Source organism: Rattus rattus, chromosome X (genome assembly GCF_011064425.1).
Source record: "Rattus rattus isolate New Zealand chromosome X, Rrattus_CSIRO_v1, whole genome shotgun sequence".
Classification (NCBI taxonomy): domain Eukaryota; kingdom Metazoa; phylum Chordata; class Mammalia; order Rodentia; family Muridae; genus Rattus; species Rattus rattus.
In genome coordinates, this window is record NC_046172.1 from 88,581,664 (window position 1) to 88,599,410 (window position 17,747).

Genomic DNA, 17,747 nt, shown 5'->3' on the forward strand with positions numbered 1-17,747 from the left:
TAGATCTGAGGGAACTGGGAACTTTAGGGGACAGGGGAGAGTGTGACATAATCACCTGGCTGAGCACCTTTCCTAGCCATTGGCAGAAAAGCAATGCAGAAACAGGAAGATCTGCCCCCCATCTGTGAGGAAGGAGAAAGGAAGAGGTAAAAGGGAGGGGACAAGAGAAAGAGAACAGAAATCAAGAGTAAGACAGTGGGGGTCATGGAAAAGAGCAAAGAGGCCTCAGAAGACTATGGAAGATAAGTTGTGTGAGTTTACTGGGGAATTACTTTCTTCTGAGTAGTGTAAATAGTCCCAGAGATGCTCCTGAGAATGTGTGCGATGCATCTGAGCACTCAACCTGAGCGATTTCCTCCATACATAGATCTGCGCTGGCTATTGGCTGCTTGATTCCCCTCATCAGAATTCCCAAAGTTTAGAGTCAGTTCTTTTTGCCATCACCCCTCTCCTCCTGGGCCATCAATATAAAGATAATCCCACAGCTGCACTTTCGTAACAGGCAGAATTTGTGTCTTGAGGGCAGTCCTAGGAAGGCATGGGTCTTAGATCCTCAACAGTCAGTCATGGCCTTAGTCTGGTATGCCCTGGGAAGCTACTACCTTACTGTTCCTCAAGAGGCAGGTATAAGGATACCTTACCTTTCATCTTCACTTCCTGGGAAGAGTTTTGACTGGCTGATTTCCAGTTTGTGATAATGTTTTGTCTCAAAGTACATTTTCCTTGGAAATCACCTACATGTTCCACTCTTGCCATCTTTTTTCCTTGTGACCTTGGCACAGGCTTCAGCCTCTCCTTTCTTTCTGTTCTCCCAGCTATCCTATCATTATACTTCTGGCTCTCTTGAGCCTGGTCACACACAGTCTGTTCAGAGACTTAGCGGCTTGTTTTATCTTCATTCTTCTGAAAGCAAAGGTTTTGAAGAAATTATTTTAAATGACAACTTTTCCTTCCCTATTGTGTTTCCAGGGCCAGGAAGAGAAAGAATGCTTTTTTGCTTGCAGAGGGAAGGAAAGATTCCATGGTCAAGGCCAACTAACAGTGAGTGTTGGGTGGGGGCATGTTTGGTAATATAGCCAAGTAGGGTTTTGATCCAGATCCCTCTCCTCACCAGGGCTACCATTTTCACATGATTCATGCTCAGGCTGAGGTATGATACATTTAAATGGACCCAAGGACAATTTGGGAGGATTTAAGGACCCCTCCACTTAATTTCCACCCACAATTTACATTTCATGATTCATTTATATCAAAATGAAATTCTGGAGAAGCTTTGGTGGGGGGAGATGAGAGAGAAAGAAAAAAACAATTGGAAGTGAAAAGACAGAAAGAGAAGATGGAGTCCTTAAAGAAGGGAGTATCCCAAAGGAGGTGGGGACAAGGGGAGGAGAAGGGGAGGAGGAGAGGAGGAGGAGAGGAGGAGGAAAGCGAGCCTGTCTCTTTAAGGGGGTTGGCTGTCAATCAGAAAGCCCTTTTCATTGCAGGAGAAGAGGACAAAGATACTCAGAGAGAAAAAGTAAAGGACAGAAGAAGGAGACTGGAGAGACCAGGATCCTTCCAGCTGAACAAAGTCAGCCGCAAAACAGACTAGCCAGCAGGCTGCAATTGGAGCCAGAGTGCCAAAGACATGGGTGAGTTTCACAAACTTTAGCAATGAAGATGCAGGCACAGGAATTCAACTCTGGGGCTTCGGGTTTCCAGGGGCTTAAAGAAGTTGTGTTTGGCAATTATTTTCTGTTTTAATTTCTTAGCATTTAATTGTATTAACTCCTTCTCTGCTGTACTGCTCATACTGCTTCACTGCCAACAAATTCTGGCAGTACATGTGGCATCCCCCAGATCCTTGGAAAATGCACACAGGATGGATGTGACAGTGTGGCTCCCACCCCTTCACTTTCTTGTCCTCTCTCCTTTCCCCAATCTTAAGACCCTGATTATGTTCAAGTTATCTGGAACCCTCATTCTGCTGGAAGCAACTCAAATATTAACTAATGCACAGATGTATTAAGTACTTGCTTCCCTGATACAAACTTCAGAGCATGTTTTGGATCAGTAGGATGTGGAAGAATAGGGAAAATCGTACTCAGACTTGGCAGTGCCTATAGTGGACATTCCAGGTTCAGAAAATGAAAATATAGTTCACGGTGATTTTACCATGGGCAATGGATAACGGATTGTATATGCTTGTGTATGTTTGTATATGTGCATGCACGTGTGCATGTGAGCACACACATACAGGAGCACATTTCTAGTATCATGGACTTAGCCTGAAACACTGCTGTAACAAGGAGATTTCTAAGGACTTTTGTTAAGTTGTCTGAGACCTGAGAGCTTTTCTCTGTTCCCCAAGGATGGAAGCTGTGAAATTCTGGTGTCCAGCAGTGTCTATTCAGAATAAGGTGTGTGGGACATAAGGGTCTTTGCCTCGGTAAGATGCTACAGAGATATGCACATACTGCTCACATTTGGAAAAAGTGTAAAAATAGCAGCTTGAACACATACTGAAGGAAAGGAGATTGAATTGTCCTCTGGATTCACCGTGCAACATTGTAACTAGTAAAAAGATCCACAGAATTAGTCTTTCAGTTAGACTGAACTGTTGTTGTCCTTGGCTTTTTTCATCTCAAGTCACTGAGAGAACTGTTAGAAACATATACGCAGGCAGGATACCTAAGAGGAAGGTGTCCTAGACTACGGGTCCAAACAACCGGGTTTTGATCTCAGCTCAGTCTCTAATAACTCAGCAAAATTAGGCATGTCACCATGAATTGCCACTTCATCATCTGATAGACAGGGGCAACAATAACTGTTTTGTCTACTTTCAGGGTGGAAGATCAAGTAATAAGGATGTGGCAGTACTGTCAGTGTAGACAAGTCCTGTAACCACTGGAAATTGATGATGCCACCTAGTCTGCAGCAGCCCATATCTAGGCTAATCGTTCCTCTTTCCAAGGCTATGGGGGTGTGTGTGCACACCTTGTATGTTTGTGTAAGAAACAGTCAATCACCTAAGTGCAGCAAGGTGGGAAAAAGCTACTTCCTGCTCTGGACCCAGGAACTCTAACATTTACATGGCTGATTGAGTAGATTGTTCCTTCAAAACAGAGGAGGAGTGTAAGTTGAATCTTACTTCCTCAGGGGATAGGCCTTAAAGAAATAAAGACAGGAAGAGAGAAAACAATCAGATGAACATTTTAACAGAGGCTGGATGATTTCCTCCAGAGGAGGGTCAGCACAAATTAAGGTGTCCTTGAGGATGTGTATTTGGGTAAGCAACACAGACTAGGGATATACGATGGACTAGCTCTTGTCTTTGCAATCATTCAGTAACACAGTATCTCAGACCATGTGAATTTTCAGCCATTTCTGACCAGGCAGTGGAATGTCATTGCTTCTGATGTGGAATGCAATGCTGTTTAACCGTTGCAATACACAAGTCAAATCATAAAATCTGTAATTGAAAGAAACATTGGAACATATCTGACGTGGAGCTATGTGTGGTGTCACATGCCTTTAACACCCTAGGAAATGGAGAGAAGAGAATCATTAGAAAAGGCTAGCTAGACAACATAAGGAGGCTGTGGTTCTGAAAGAAGTCGTCTGAGCCAACCTTCAATGCAGAGTTCATTTTTCTGACACTAAGTTAAATATACACACACCTCTGCTTAATTACCTCCAGAAACAGGCAGCTTATTATCCCAACCACAAAGTCTCTTAGGATTAGAACTGCGCAAGAGTTGACTCTGGTGATACCTGGGCAAATGCTGTATGGGCAATATAACAGCCTGGCAAGGAGATGCGTCACATGAGTCTTTGGGATGACAGTGGAGCTGAGGAAACCAAGAGCCAGGTGAAGATTTACTGCTCGTTAACAATGCCATCACTGAACAACAAGGCGCCTGCTTCCCTCAAGCTTGTTGTCATCTGAGGGGCTGGTGGCAGAACCACCTGTCCTTGGTGCTTCCTTCTAACAGTGGTTTGGAGGTACAAAATGTGGGAGGCAAAACAAAGCTGGTTCCACTACCTGAGACTATCAGATGAACCCCATCTTAAAACACAAGACTGCTAGGAGTTTTAAAAAAGCAGGTTTAGACCAGTATACTAACTGACTCTTCCTAGAGACACTGACTGAAATGATTAAGGGCATTTTTCACCATACCACTTCTTACCTTGCTCTGCCTAGCTAGGAGCTCTAGAAAGACTAGAGAGATTTAAAAACTTGCCCTGCTTTGTGGGCTTCACCTTGGCCCTGAGCCAGGACCCCCAGAAACCTTGTCAACCATAAGTTCCCTCACAGCTGTCTGAGTAGTGATATCTTTAACTCAGAAAGGAGGATAGGAACAATAATATCTTTCGGTCCCAGCCCAGCCAGTTACATATTTTTCCCTGCTTTATGTTTGTTCATTTGTTTGGTGTCTGTGTGTGTGCGTGAGTATAAGAGAGAGAGAGAAAGAGAGGGAGGGAGGGAGGGGCAGAGGGAGGGAGGAATGGATGGACAGAGGGATGGAGGGACAGAGGGGAGGGAGGGAGTTGAAAAATCATTCCTCCAGTGTGGTTCTTTGTCTTGAAAGAAAAAGACACAAGTATCTCTGTCCATAGAACTTCAGGTCTAGAAAAGATCAAGCCAGGGCAATGACCTGATAAGAAAAGGTCATAAGCCATGATCAGTGAACAGAGTTTTCCCATCTTTCCCCACTTACAGACCCTCCACATTGTCAGAGTTACATCAAAGGTTCAGCAAGTCCTTCCTGAACCTCTGCCAAATGAATAAGAGCAATAGCTCACTGACCTCAGAGCTCTGCCTTGCAAGGCTTTGAAAAAGTCAATGGCATCCCAGGGAAGAGAGTGGTATTCTACAAGTCACCTTCACACTTTAACCAAGGAAAGAGGGAATCTGGTACCACAAAGTACAGCTACACTTGTCTGTAGTAACAGATTGTTCTTTTATCCTCACAACTGGCTGGACAAGGCCAAGACAATGTTCCAGGAACAGATTTTAACAATCAAGCTTGTATTTTGGCCTTCAAATGTTTGCATATGAATTGGTATTTCTTTCTGCCCACTCTGTGTGTGTGTGTGTCTGCGTATATGTTTCTGTCTGTCTGAAAAAGAACATACAAAGTGGTGGTCCAGATGCCTGTCCCTGAGGAAGGAGGAGGAGGAGGAGGAGGAGGAGGAGGAGGAGGAGTGGTGGTGGTGGTGGAGGAGGAGGAGGTGGTGGTAGTGGTGGAGGAGGAGGAGGTGGTAGTGGAGGAGGAGGAGGAGGTGGAGGAGGAGGTGGTGCAGGAGGAGGAGGTGGTGGTAGTGGAGGTGGTGGTGTTAGTAGAGGGAGGGAGGTGGTGGTGGTGGAGGTGTGGCTGGTGTTAGTGGAGGAGGAGGTGGTGTAGTGGTGGAGGAGGAGGTGGGTGGAGGTGGTGGAGGAGGTGGTGGTGGTCAGGAGGTGGAGGGGAGGAGGAGGAGGTGGTGGTAGTGGAGGAGGTGGTGGTGGTGATGGTGGTTGTTGTTATTGTTATTTGTTACCACTAATGTAGGCTTGGCAGCAGTAAGTAATTCTATCTAATAAGGCAGTTGGGTTCTTTTTTTTTGTTAGCCTTGTCCATGTGAGCTGCTATCAAGCAGATAGTTCAGTTCTGACTCAGACCTCAATGTCTGTAGAGGCCCTTTGAGTTCTTGAATGTGGTATAAGTGCTAATATCATGCAGGAAACACAAAAGTCCTGGGTGGGCTTTGTGCTAACAAAGATAAGGGCCAGAAAAAAAAAAGTCTTTTGTCTTTTCACCTCTCTTGATAATTGTTTTGCTTTGTAGAACTCACCCCTCGACATCTAGCTATAGTACCATCACAGCTGCTGTAGTATCTCTGGCCCATGTGTTTAGCCTAGACTCTGATCAAGGAAGCCTCTGTTCATAGGTTGAGGTTAAGGGGTGGATTCTGGGAGGAGGGGAAAACTGCAGTGCAGATTAGAGACTTAGGGAGATGGGACCAGTTTCTCACTCAAAGAACTTGCCTGTTGTTTAGTTCTATTGTATAGGGTTCTTCTATCTCTCCCTTTGTCAGCTGGATTCAAGAGACAAGCTGGGAATTGTGTGGAGTACAATTGGTCTCTTTCTACCATTTCTTTCTATGAAAGACCTTCCTCTCTTCCCTTTGATGAGTTCCCAGATTCACACAATTTCCATCATGAGACTGGTCCTTGAGAGTGTGTACCCAGGGCATAGGGAATGAAGACTACGAACGCAACCCAAAGAGACAGTGTCGGATAAGACAGTCAATGCGGATGGGCCTTAATCAGAGACTCAAAATCATTTGTTGATCTCAAACAGAGAGCACTAGTGAGAAGAGAAGTTCTATTACAGATTGGTTGTGCTTGTTTGGAGGGTTTGGAGATAAATAGAACCAATTCTGAACTGCTGTCTTTGATTATATTTTGACCGCAGGATTTGGTAACATCAATTTTAACACTAGATAGGTAGCTCTGCTTTTCAATTTAAGAAACAAATTTGTTCTCCCAAACAAGAAGGGAAGTTTTCCAAGGAAAGCAATTGGGCTCCAAATTTCTTTGTTTCTTGCAACATCTTTGTTATGAGTAATGTGTTTAATCTTTGTCCTCAAGCCTCTCAAACACAAAGGAAAAGAAAGCATTAAAAAGGGTCATTAGCTTTCTCTGTGATCACGCATTAAAATGAGACCTTTAAATCTCATTGAGTAGCATTAGCATTATGTAATTCTTTTATACTGACTCTACCACATCATAGTTTACTTAGCTGGGGAAATGACAGAATGCCTTTTAGAACCATTTCAAAACCCTATTGAGCCTGATTGCTCTAGAACAGAGGAAACTTATATAGTTTTTAGACTGTTGTCCCCAAATTAATTTCTTGGACTGTGAAAATCTAAGTGAACAATGGACTTTTATTCAGAAGAATGTTTGACTGTCAACTACTTTGATGAAAAGACAATCTCTTGCATATTCTGAGTTTTCCTGTTAAAATTCAAATTTTGACTTTTGCTTGGGCAGACTAGCTGAAATTTTGCCCTTCTATTGAACTTAAATGCCCTTAAACATTTTATCTGAATTTTGAGGAATTTAGCATCTGATGCTTTTGATATTGTTGAACTATCTTGTAGCCTAACAGTCATAGATTTATCTAAGGGCATTTGTATTGGATTCCATGTTAGAGACTCACCAAAGCCTATGTATGCCCTTGTTTCTTTCTTTGAGCATCAGTAGAGCAGAAAGGGGATGTTAAGTTATTATCTGAGCTCTGATAAAGTAGATAAAAATGTGTGTTAAAAAAGGTATCAGGTGGTGATTTAGAGTTGCTCCCAGAGTTCTGCCAACCAGTAAAAACACCAAAGCTTACATTTTCTGGCTATTTTGATGACCACCAATGATCATATGTCCAAGATGATAAATCATCCCTTGTATATTCCATCACTTGATGATATGAGAAAAAGAAACATCCTTAGTGTAGATGATATAGAGGGGCATCAGCAAAAGTGCTGAGGAGAATTCTGTTTGCCTTGCCACACCTGCCTCACTGTTAGACTTCCCATGGTGAAAATGCTGGGGTGAGTGAATGGTCATAGGGTGACCACTTGCAAGGGTACATGGATTTCCTTATCCTGGGCTAAATAAACAGTTCTGCCATTGTTTACTGGATCTGACCCCTCCCCACCCCCAGGCCTACAGGGCCTTGCAGAATACCAATGAGGCTCCTAAGATCTCAGGACAAAACAAGGCTTCTTTGTCTAGGGAAGTTATGGAGGGCCGTGTCCAAGGCTTGACCCTTTGCCGGGAGAGAGAAGGAACAGTGGGGTCACTGACCTCCCTCCCCAATCCCAGACTTCAGAGACCTTCTTTACTAGAAGAGTCTAAGAGTTGGAGGGTGGAGAGGAGTTAAAAGGGCAGAGAATGAAGATGGGGATGCTGTTCATTCCCCAGTGCCTTTTCTTGACTTACGGACACATTTAGTATCTTAACCTAAGGATAGAAGGAAGAGCAAGTTCTGGAGTGTCTCCATAGAGACAGTGGTCCATTTCAACTTTGCTTTTTTTTCTCTGCTGTACACATGCATATAGTACACACACACACACACACACACACACACACACACACACACACACACACACACACACCACACCCCATAGACCGGTAGTGAGCATCCTCTCTCATAGATTTCATGTTGGTGAACTAGGCCTCTTCTCATAGGCCAGCTATAAACCAATTAATTGCACTTCTCCATGGAGGCTGTCTTCCAACAGTGGTACTTCAGTTTAGGAAAAAAGGGACCCAGTTCTACCACAAATGTTTTGCTGCATACTTTTGGCCTGGGCTTTGGACCCCTCATCTTTAATGCCAGTGGTGTACAAGTATCTTCGAAGACACTCTTTGAAAGCCAGGGAGCCAGCTGTCCTTTCACTTTGAATGGTGGGTAGTAGTACTCACTTATTCTGTGGCTCTGATAAAAAAGACATGCCTCTATCCCAACTTTTCCGTGATACACATACTTTGATCTTTTAATATCTGTTGACAATTCTCAATGTAAAATTTGGGATTTTACTAAAAAATAAGCTCATATTAAGGTGATAAAGCAGTGGATTTCTATTTCACCTAGTATCCCATTGTAGATAATTGAACTTGACTTGGAGAATTACATGAATATAAAAGTCCAAACTTTTAGAAATTGTTTTTTGTCCTATAAGGAGATAAGGAATTGCAGCATACTTATCACAAAATAGTACTTTCTAATGTACATTTTCTAATTATTTGCATGTACATACTCTATAGGAATAGATGTATAAAAACAATTGGCCTATACATATATTTATGTATATAACACATTCTAAGCATATGTGTGTATATATCTATTATATTACATATGTATGTGCATACATTTGAATATATTATATCTATATACACCATTTGATATATCTATATATGCATGTATATCCCATACTAGTTTCTGTCTTCTCTGGATTGCTCCCTTCTATCTAGACTAGGAAGGATTTTGCATTCCTTTCAACAACTTTACATTATGTGGAATACTCTTTCTATTCTAATTGTATCTTAAAATACTAACACCCATGGTTAACACTCATTTCATCTGAAATTCCAAATACATACCCTCTGTAGCCAATTACTCTATTTCCTGCAATTGTTGGTAGAAAATATTACATCTACGTTATGTATTCATCCTTATAAAGACTCCAATCTGGTAATGTTTATACCTTTTCTGTTTTTATGTCCCATGTACTACTCCATAGTAGATGAATAATTAAAACTAGTCAACAGACTAAAAAAAAAAGTAAGAAAAGAGGGACCCATCTTATCACCTCCTTGTATTACTACTTGAATTATTTGAATACCTTATAGAAGCCCATCCATTCTGAGTATTGAAGGTGAGGTTCATTTTTTAAGAATAAGGGCAAAGCAAAGATTCTGAATTGATCTCATTCCCAGAAGCTAAAACCTGTGATTCTTTAGAACTCCGATAGCCACACTCTGTGCTTGCTAGCATGGGCTGCTTGGCACAGCAGTATAGTGTGAGTGGATGACTTACCTCTTATGCATATCTGACTTTTCTCCACCTTCTTCCCTAGGTTTGTTAGAGTGCTGTGCTAGATGTCTGGTAGGGGCCCCCTTTGCTTCCCTGGTGGCCACTGGATTGTGTTTCTTTGGAGTGGCACTGTTCTGTGGATGTGGACATGAAGCTCTCACTGGTACAGAAAAGTTAATTGAGACCTATTTCTCCAAAAACTACCAGGACTATGAGTATCTCATTAATGTGTAAGTACCTCACACCACCTCCAGACTCATCTCTTTTTCCCTCACCCTCACCCTCACCCTGTCTTGGAGGTAGAGCTTATCAGCTTGAAGCTACATAGCTTTCCTGACTTATCCCTCTGGGTACAGGTTCTACCATGCCATGTTGGAAGCTCTTAAGGAAGGGGACAGTGTCAGACTTAGAAAGGAGGTCTGCCTCCACTCACTCCTCCCTGTGTTTTCACACATGGCCCAATTTCTGCTAGGTATGTTTAATGTTGCCTGAATTGTCTCCACAATGGCAGGTAGAGGGCTAATGACTGCGCAGAGTAGCATCCCTGGTTTTGCTCTGACACTCTGCTTATGTATACTCAGGCTTAGTAATAAGTCTTTCCTACTTATAGAGCAAGTCAGGCTACCATTCCTTCATGCATCTCTCAGTTTGTCTGTGAAGTAACACTTCTGAAGGGTCAAACAAGGAGCGGCAAGCTTGGTTCTCTAGGATGCAGGGTAACAAGGAATATGGGAAGAAGCTATGCTCTTGGCTCTGTCTGACCTCATTTACTTCAGTGAAGAAAAGGTGGAGGGCAATATGAAATACCTAGTTACTCCTCTCAAGAAGCCCTAGCCACCCAGATGTGTGACTGATAAGAAGAGTGGTGTCCTCTGAATGAGGCTATCTGGATTTTGTGTGTCATTGCAGGATTCATGCTTTCCAGTATGTCATCTATGGAACTGCCTCTTTCTTCTTCCTTTATGGGGCCCTCCTGCTGGCCGAGGGCTTCTACACCACCGGCGCTGTCAGGCAGATCTTTGGCGACTACAAGACCACCATCTGCGGCAAGGGCCTGAGCGCAACGGTAACAGGGGGCCAGAAGGGGAGGGGTTCCAGAGGCCAACATAAAGCTCATTCTTTGGAGCGGGTGTGTCATTGTTTGGGAAAATGGCTAGGACATCCCGACAAGGTGATCATCCTCAGGATTTTGTGGCAATAACAAGGGGTGGGGGACAATTGGGCGTGAGTCTGTAGCCTCATCCCCACCCAAGGTTGGGTCCTCTCCAGAGGCCTAGCTTTTGAGTGAGGAAGCGATGGCTACAGCCGAACGATATGGTCAGGAAGAACGTGGTGCCTGGCCGGCTTAGCCTCACCTTTCAAAGGTTCCCTGGAAATTTTCATCTTAAACTGAAAAGCATGAATTTTGTAGGATGCTTTGTACAATAAGACCATTTCTAACCAATCTGTTGGTATCCCTTTCTTTGTTCCTGGCAAGGACTACAGAGTGGACCAGACTATACAAGAATCTAAAATGCTAGTCATGGGATTGAGGGTGGAACATAGAAATGAAAGCATTGAGTCCAAGTCCCAATATTCTGGGATTCTGTACTATTAGGGGTCCCAGAGAGAGCTAGGCTAGCTCCGCATCTTCCTTGCTTATCTTTGGGATAGCTGTGTTTTAGAAAGACATACATCGTTTTTCAGTCTCTAGACTTAAAGATCTTTTGGGGTCTGAACATGTGTGTGTTGTGGAGATGACTTTTTGTGACCAGCAGTTAGTTTAGAATGGTTTTAGATCTGAAAATTAAATCTCCTATTGGCATTGTTCAGTGACTGGGGAACAAAAATCCTGTGGCAAAGAACATCTTCTAAGCTCAGCCTAAGGCACAAAATGGCACAACTTTCTTTCAGGACTTTTTTTCTTTTTTACTTTTTTACACCTTCTCTGCCCTCCAAATCCCCTGAAGCCCCCTCTAACCCAGGGATCCGCCTCACTCCAACTCCCACCCACTCCCCCTACCCTCCATCACACCTGGGGCAAGTTATCTAAGTGATACTGCCAATGACACTTCACAAAAGTGCCCTGCTCACTAATTTCATTTAAGGGAGATGCCTGGAATCTGACTTCATTGGCACGTGCCACTCCGGGATCTCCCAGTTTTTGTTTCAAGGTCTGCAAGTTGATGCTGATTTTTAACCACTCCATGTCAATTGTTTTAGTTTGTGGGCATCACCTATGCCCTGACTGTTGTATGGCTCCTGGTGTTTGCCTGCTCTGCTGTGCCTGTGTACATTTACTTCAATACCTGGACCACCTGCCAGTCTATTGCCTTCCCTAGCAAGACCTCTGCCAGTATAGGCAGTCTCTGCGCTGATGCCAGAATGTATGGTGAGTTGCATATGGGAGCTTTGGATTCCCTGTCATATGCAGAAGCAACATGCACTTGTTTGGGGTTGGGTTTTTTTTTTTTTTTTTGGCTTAGAGTGAGGAGGATGGTGATTATGAAACTATTATAAGATGATTCATCTTAGTTTAGTAAGTTCTTTCCACCGAAACTAAGAATGCTTTCCCCCAAAGCAAACATAGGAATTTAGGGGTTTTGGTTTGTTCTCCTCCTCCTTCTCTTCTTCCTCCTCCCTCTTCCTCCTCTTCCTCCTGCTCCTTCCCCTTCTTCCTCTTCTTCTTCCTCCCCTTCTTCCTCCCCTTCTTCCTCCTCTTCCTCTTCATCTTCTTCTTCATGGCTGCTCTCTTTCTCTGATTGCTGCTATTAACAACCCAAAGCAGCACATTTCAATATACACCTTTGCTTTTATGTAAGGTTTTAGAAAACAGGATCATGCCTCCTGTCAGTATCAGGTTTATAGCTAGGATAGAGAAGGTAGAAGGCTATGGAGAAAGCCTCCACATAGCCTTCAAGCCTTACCAAGTTTACTCTGCCTGCTTTCTGCATCTTAGGTGTTCTCCCATGGAATGCTTTTCCTAGCAGGTTTGTGGCTCAACCTTCTGTCCATCTGCAAAACAACCGAGAGTAAGTGAATGAGAAGGTGATTTTAAAAAAAAATAGATCGACTAAGAATGCAGAAATTTCTTCCTCTACCAGTAGTTTCTTCTCATGAACTTTAGTTTCAAGGATTATAGTATTTCTTGTTGGACTTTGAATTAGCAGATTTCCCTTCTACAAAATAATGGTGAAATGTACTTGAATCAATGAGCATACCGATTAAAACAAAAAGTACTTATTTACCCTAGAGCTGCACTAAACGTCTTACTTTTTCCAAACTTCCTCGTGAAAGAAAAGTGTGTAGCTTTAAATAAAAGATAATACTTAGTAAAATTTTCCAAATGAAAAATTTCATTTTGATTAAAAATTTACCAAGAAAATGGGCCATGCACAGATGCAAACATGGGCTCTATAAAATGCTTTTAATTTAGAGCTTCTTAATATCCAATGAGAGGTAAAATAAGTACATTTGGAAGAAGAGAAAATGCTTCATTGAGAACAGACACATACCTTTGCAGTCAGGGAATAAAAAGCAGATCCCAGGGAAGAAGTCCGAAAAACAGTGTCTTCTAGATGCTGTGGGCGTGAGGTGCTAGGATAAGCAGTAGCAAATAGGGCCTTGACACATAGGGAAGTGAACAATTTAGTCAGAGACACAAAATGAACAGGCGGGAATGGTATCAGCCCAATCCAGACAACTATTTACTATTTACAGGAGACCATGGTTTGCTTTTCTGATATAAGAAGTAATTCTCTCTCATACATTTTCCTGCAGTTCCAAATGACCTTCCACCTGTTTATTGCTGCATTTGTGGGTGCTGCAGCCACACTAGTTTCCCTGGTAAGTTATTTTAAGATAATATTAGAAAAGAAGTGGTCCAGGGTAGCTTGAGTAGCATTAGGCTGAAAGACTAGAAGAGAGACTCCTTCCAACCTTGGAAGACTGTTGACAAGCTATGCGGAGGCACAGCAAGGTGCGGGGCTACACATTTCTGCTGTGAGTTGTCAAGAACTGACAAGAGCATGGAACTGTAAACAGGATCTGCTGTGTGCTAGGATTCTAGAGAGTATAAGCATTCTCCACACTCTCTAGTGGGTTTAAGTACTCCCAGAGAAACTGCAGGTTCCGCTTCACATTAGAATTGCTATGACTGTCATGCAGTCCTGTGCCCCAGGTCCTTTGGATAGTGTTAGTGTAGTGCCAATGCAGTGTGCTCATCGTGCAGATGTAAAGGCTCAGGTGCCACTGGGCAAGGCGATGTACCTTAAGTTTCTGAGGTAGCAGTTCAGTACAAGGATGATCTCACAGAATCCTCCTCAGTACTACAGAGGTGTTCACAAAATGCCAGCACACTTGTACTTTGTGAATTCAGGTGTTAATAAGAGAGCGGAGGGCTATGGTACATGAAGTAGCTGTGTATGTACAGCACAAGCATAGCCAATTTCCTTAAGGATAGGTTAGTGGAAAGGAGCCTCGCTGTGGAGTACATCTTTACTGATTATGTTATTTAGGAAGGGGTTATTGTGGAAGATCTAACAGATTTCTCTTCACAAATATAGGAAAAATGGGTGTGCTTTTTATTTTATTTTTTTTATTGCAGGTAGATTATTTCCTTTTATTTAGTTGTGATTTTACTTCAACTCTCCCTCATTCCCAAAAGGTTTTGAATAAGAGAGAGCTTCTCTTCCTACTGTCACTTACCTTCTTTCTTCTGTTCCCTACAGCTCACCTTCATGATTGCTGCCACTTACAACTTTGCCGTCCTTAAACTCATGGGCCGAGGCACCAAGTTCTGATCTCCCATAGAAATCCCCCTTTGTCTAATAGCGAGGCTCTAACCACACAGCCTATAGTGTTGTGTCTCCTGTCTTAACTCTGCCTTTGCCACTGATTGGCCCTCTTCTTACTTGATGAGTATAACAAGAAAGGAGAGTATTGCAGTGATTAATCTCTCTCTGTGGACTCTCCCTCTTATGTACCTCTTTCAGTCATTTTGCTCCACAGTGGGCTCCTGCTAGAAATGGGGAATACCTGAGAAGGTGATTCCCCCGCTGCAAGTCGCAGAGGAATGAAAGCTCTAATTGAGTTTGCAAGCATCTCCTGAAGGCCAGGATGTGCTTCCTTCTCAAAGGGCACTTCCATTGAGGAAAACAAAGTGGAAAGAAAGATTCTCAGGTAGAAAGCAGGAATGTCCTTGGTCTCCTTGCCATCAGTAGGAGTCAAATATATTCTCTTTGAGGCACAAAACCAAGAACTCACTCTTTTCTTCCTAGTTCCACTGAAGACAGAAGGAAATAAGCAATAGCATTTGCCCAAATCTGCCTCCTGCAGCTAGGAGAAGGGGGTCAAAGCAAGGATCTTTCACCCTTAGAAAGAGAGCTCTGACGCCAGTGGCAATGGACTATTTAAGCCCTAACTCAGCCAACCTTCCTTACAGCATTAGGGAGCACAGTGTCTATTTAGACAAAGTGGGGCCTGGAGGAGGGGGGCATCATCTGTCCTTACAGCTCATTAGGAAGAGAAACAGAGTGTTGTCAGGATTGGCTCACTCCCTTCTCCCTGATAACAGCTACCATGACAACCTTGTGGTTTCCAAGGAGCTGAGAATAGAAGGGAACTAGCTTATATAAAATAAGACTGTGACCTAAGGAGCATCAGTTGGGGGATGCTAAAGGTGTAAATTGAGATGCCCTCTGGCAGATGCAAAACACTTAACTCTTTGGATAGCATCTCCCCCTACCCCATCAGTTGTGTCCTCTTGGCCTCTGGCACAATATCTTCACAATGGTGCTCTTTTCCTTGGGTTTTATCCATTCACTTACAGCAGGTGATTAGAGGATTTTGATTAGTTTCAGAATGATTCCTGTTTCATATTTCCCAGTTGTTTATCTCTTGTTTGGAGCTGTACCAGAAAGAACTGGAGAATGATTCTTTGAGCATAGTTCTTTTTTAAAAGAAAAAAGAAAAACTGGACAGTAAGCATCACAAAAATATTTGAAATTGTGTAGTCCCATGAAATGATTGGGATTTTCCCCAAGTATTCTACCTTTTGTAGAACTAGGCTTGGTAAATTTGAACCTCCATTTGAATAACCTGTCCAATATTTTCTTTTCTAATGAATGACAGATGATTTTACTTGCTAATATTATCTCAGCATTTTGAAAGTTTAGGCTTAGCATAGAGGTTATTGTGTCTTGGTATATATAGGTCACATAATAGATTTCAGCAGCTGCCAGCTGTTTAGTTGGTGAGCTTCCAGAGAGCTCTGGAGACATGGTGAGGACAGACAGAATTGGAAACCTGAAGAACTCCCAGATTTCAGGCTTATCCTGTACTTGTTAACTTTGGGTGGAAGAAAGAAAAGCAAAGAAAGAAAGGAAAAGCCTCTGATCTGTTTTTACTGAAGGAAAAATTACTGTAGATTTTTTTTTGTAGATTTGTGCTGTCATTCCCCAAAGTGCTTTTGTCATGTTGAAAGAGATATAAGGATTTAGAAGAAGATACTTGAGACTTGTTCTTGGGCCAGTATATAAGGTAAACTAGCAGGATGCACAGTAGTGAGGAGAGCTTAAAGGACCTGGAAGAAACCAATCAAGATAAAGGAAGGTGAAATAATCTACATCTTTTATTTGGTTTGATTTTAATATCATAACAGATAACCAACCACTCCCTGAAAACCTCACACGTATATATACACACACGCATGCACATACAAAGAGAGTTAATCAACTGCAAGTGTTTCCTTCATTTCTGATATAGAATTTTGATTTTAACAACATAAAGGATAAACTTTTAGAAACTCATCTTACAAAATGTATTTTATAAAATTAAAGAAAATAAAATTAAGAATGTTCTCAATCAAACATGTGTCCTTTGAGTGAATTGCTCCATATGACCTCAATAACAGAAACTTTTACACTAAAGATACACAACATACAAAACAGTTTTCCTAAAGAAACTCAATAAATACTTGTCTCAATTTAAATATGGTTTTATTGAGCCAGGATTTTACTATGTATCCTTGGCTGTCCTGGAATTCTCCATAGCGAGCAGACTGATCTTGAGCTCATAGAGATCTGCCTGCCCTTGCCTCCTGAGAATTGGAATTAAAGGTATATGCTACCATGCTGGGCTGAGCCCAGATATCTATACCAGTGTATCTCATACTTAATGGTTTGGTTTCTCTTGGATTTCAGTGTTTTGCTTATTCTGAGTCAGTATGGTTTACTTGCCCAGTGCCATTGTGGTGCCCCCACTCCTGTTGTATTAAAGTATTTTTACCTTTGCTCAAAATTGTTCAGCTATTCTAATAAAGATAACCTGATACTTCCCACATGAAACAGGTGCACTTGACAAGTACTAAATAAAAGGTTTGAAGCTGAATATTTCTGTGGCCGAGAAGATATAATAAGGAGATAAGAGGAATTAAGCATGGTGTGCCAGTTCAGGATTAAAACAAGTTAATGACAGCTAGTACCCCGCAGTGCTTACTACATGAGGCCACTAACATGACGTGGACCGTGCTGATGACCAGCCTGAAGAAAGTTCAATTAAAATTAGCTGTAGGTTTGTCTTGTAGTTGTGACTGACAAGGAACACGAGAAAGGACACTAGCTGTAGGCAACACGTTAGTCATCAGTTAAGGGGCTCTAGTCAAAAGTAGTTCAGTTGTAGTCCCCCGATTCCTGCTTTATCACAATTAATTTCTGCAAGTAAGTCTGGTTGAATGACTTTAAGACAAAGGGAATAAAAAATACGATTTATTTTTAGACACTGGAAAGCAAGGGCAGAGCACCACAGTTTGGAGAATTGACTTAGGAAGCTCCAGAGTGAATGTATTTTTGCCTCAGAGAAGCAAAAGCCAGCTCCCAAGAAAGCTGTGTTTTCCGTCTGTCCTTATTTAGTTCTGCCCTCTGGGATGGTTCTATAGATGGAGTTTCTAGGCTCTCAGAAGCTCAGAGCATCTCTGGTTTATCAATTGAGCCCATTGTTCTTAGCTTTCTCCCACATCATAAACCTTCTTTCTCTGAACAGAAAGAGCTCTCTTTGTGCTCAGATCAGCTAAAAATTAAAATACAGCAGTATAAACAAGAAACATTTTCTTACAACATCAGTTGTATGGCTTTTCTTCAGGGTCAGTATTGAGTGCAGTTTTACTGTGTGTGTGGAAGCTGCCATTTTTTTTTCAAAGAGACATGCATT

The 17,747-nt window shown here is 42.3% G+C and overlaps 1 protein-coding gene across 1 annotated transcript; it reads left to right on the plus strand.

The window, feature by feature from the left end:
* Positions 1-1,484: 1,484 nt before the first annotated feature.
* Positions 1,485-16,408, plus strand: Plp1 (proteolipid protein 1). The gene is given in 8 exon segments (XM_032889326.1): positions 1,485-1,631; positions 9,604-9,790; positions 10,470-10,731; positions 11,763-11,931; positions 12,499-12,538; positions 12,540-12,568; positions 13,318-13,385; positions 14,270-16,408. Coding segments are annotated over 8 exon segments (831 nt in total). The 5' UTR covers positions 1,485-1,627; the 3' UTR covers positions 14,342-16,408.
* Positions 16,409-17,747: the final 1,339 nt, after the last annotated feature.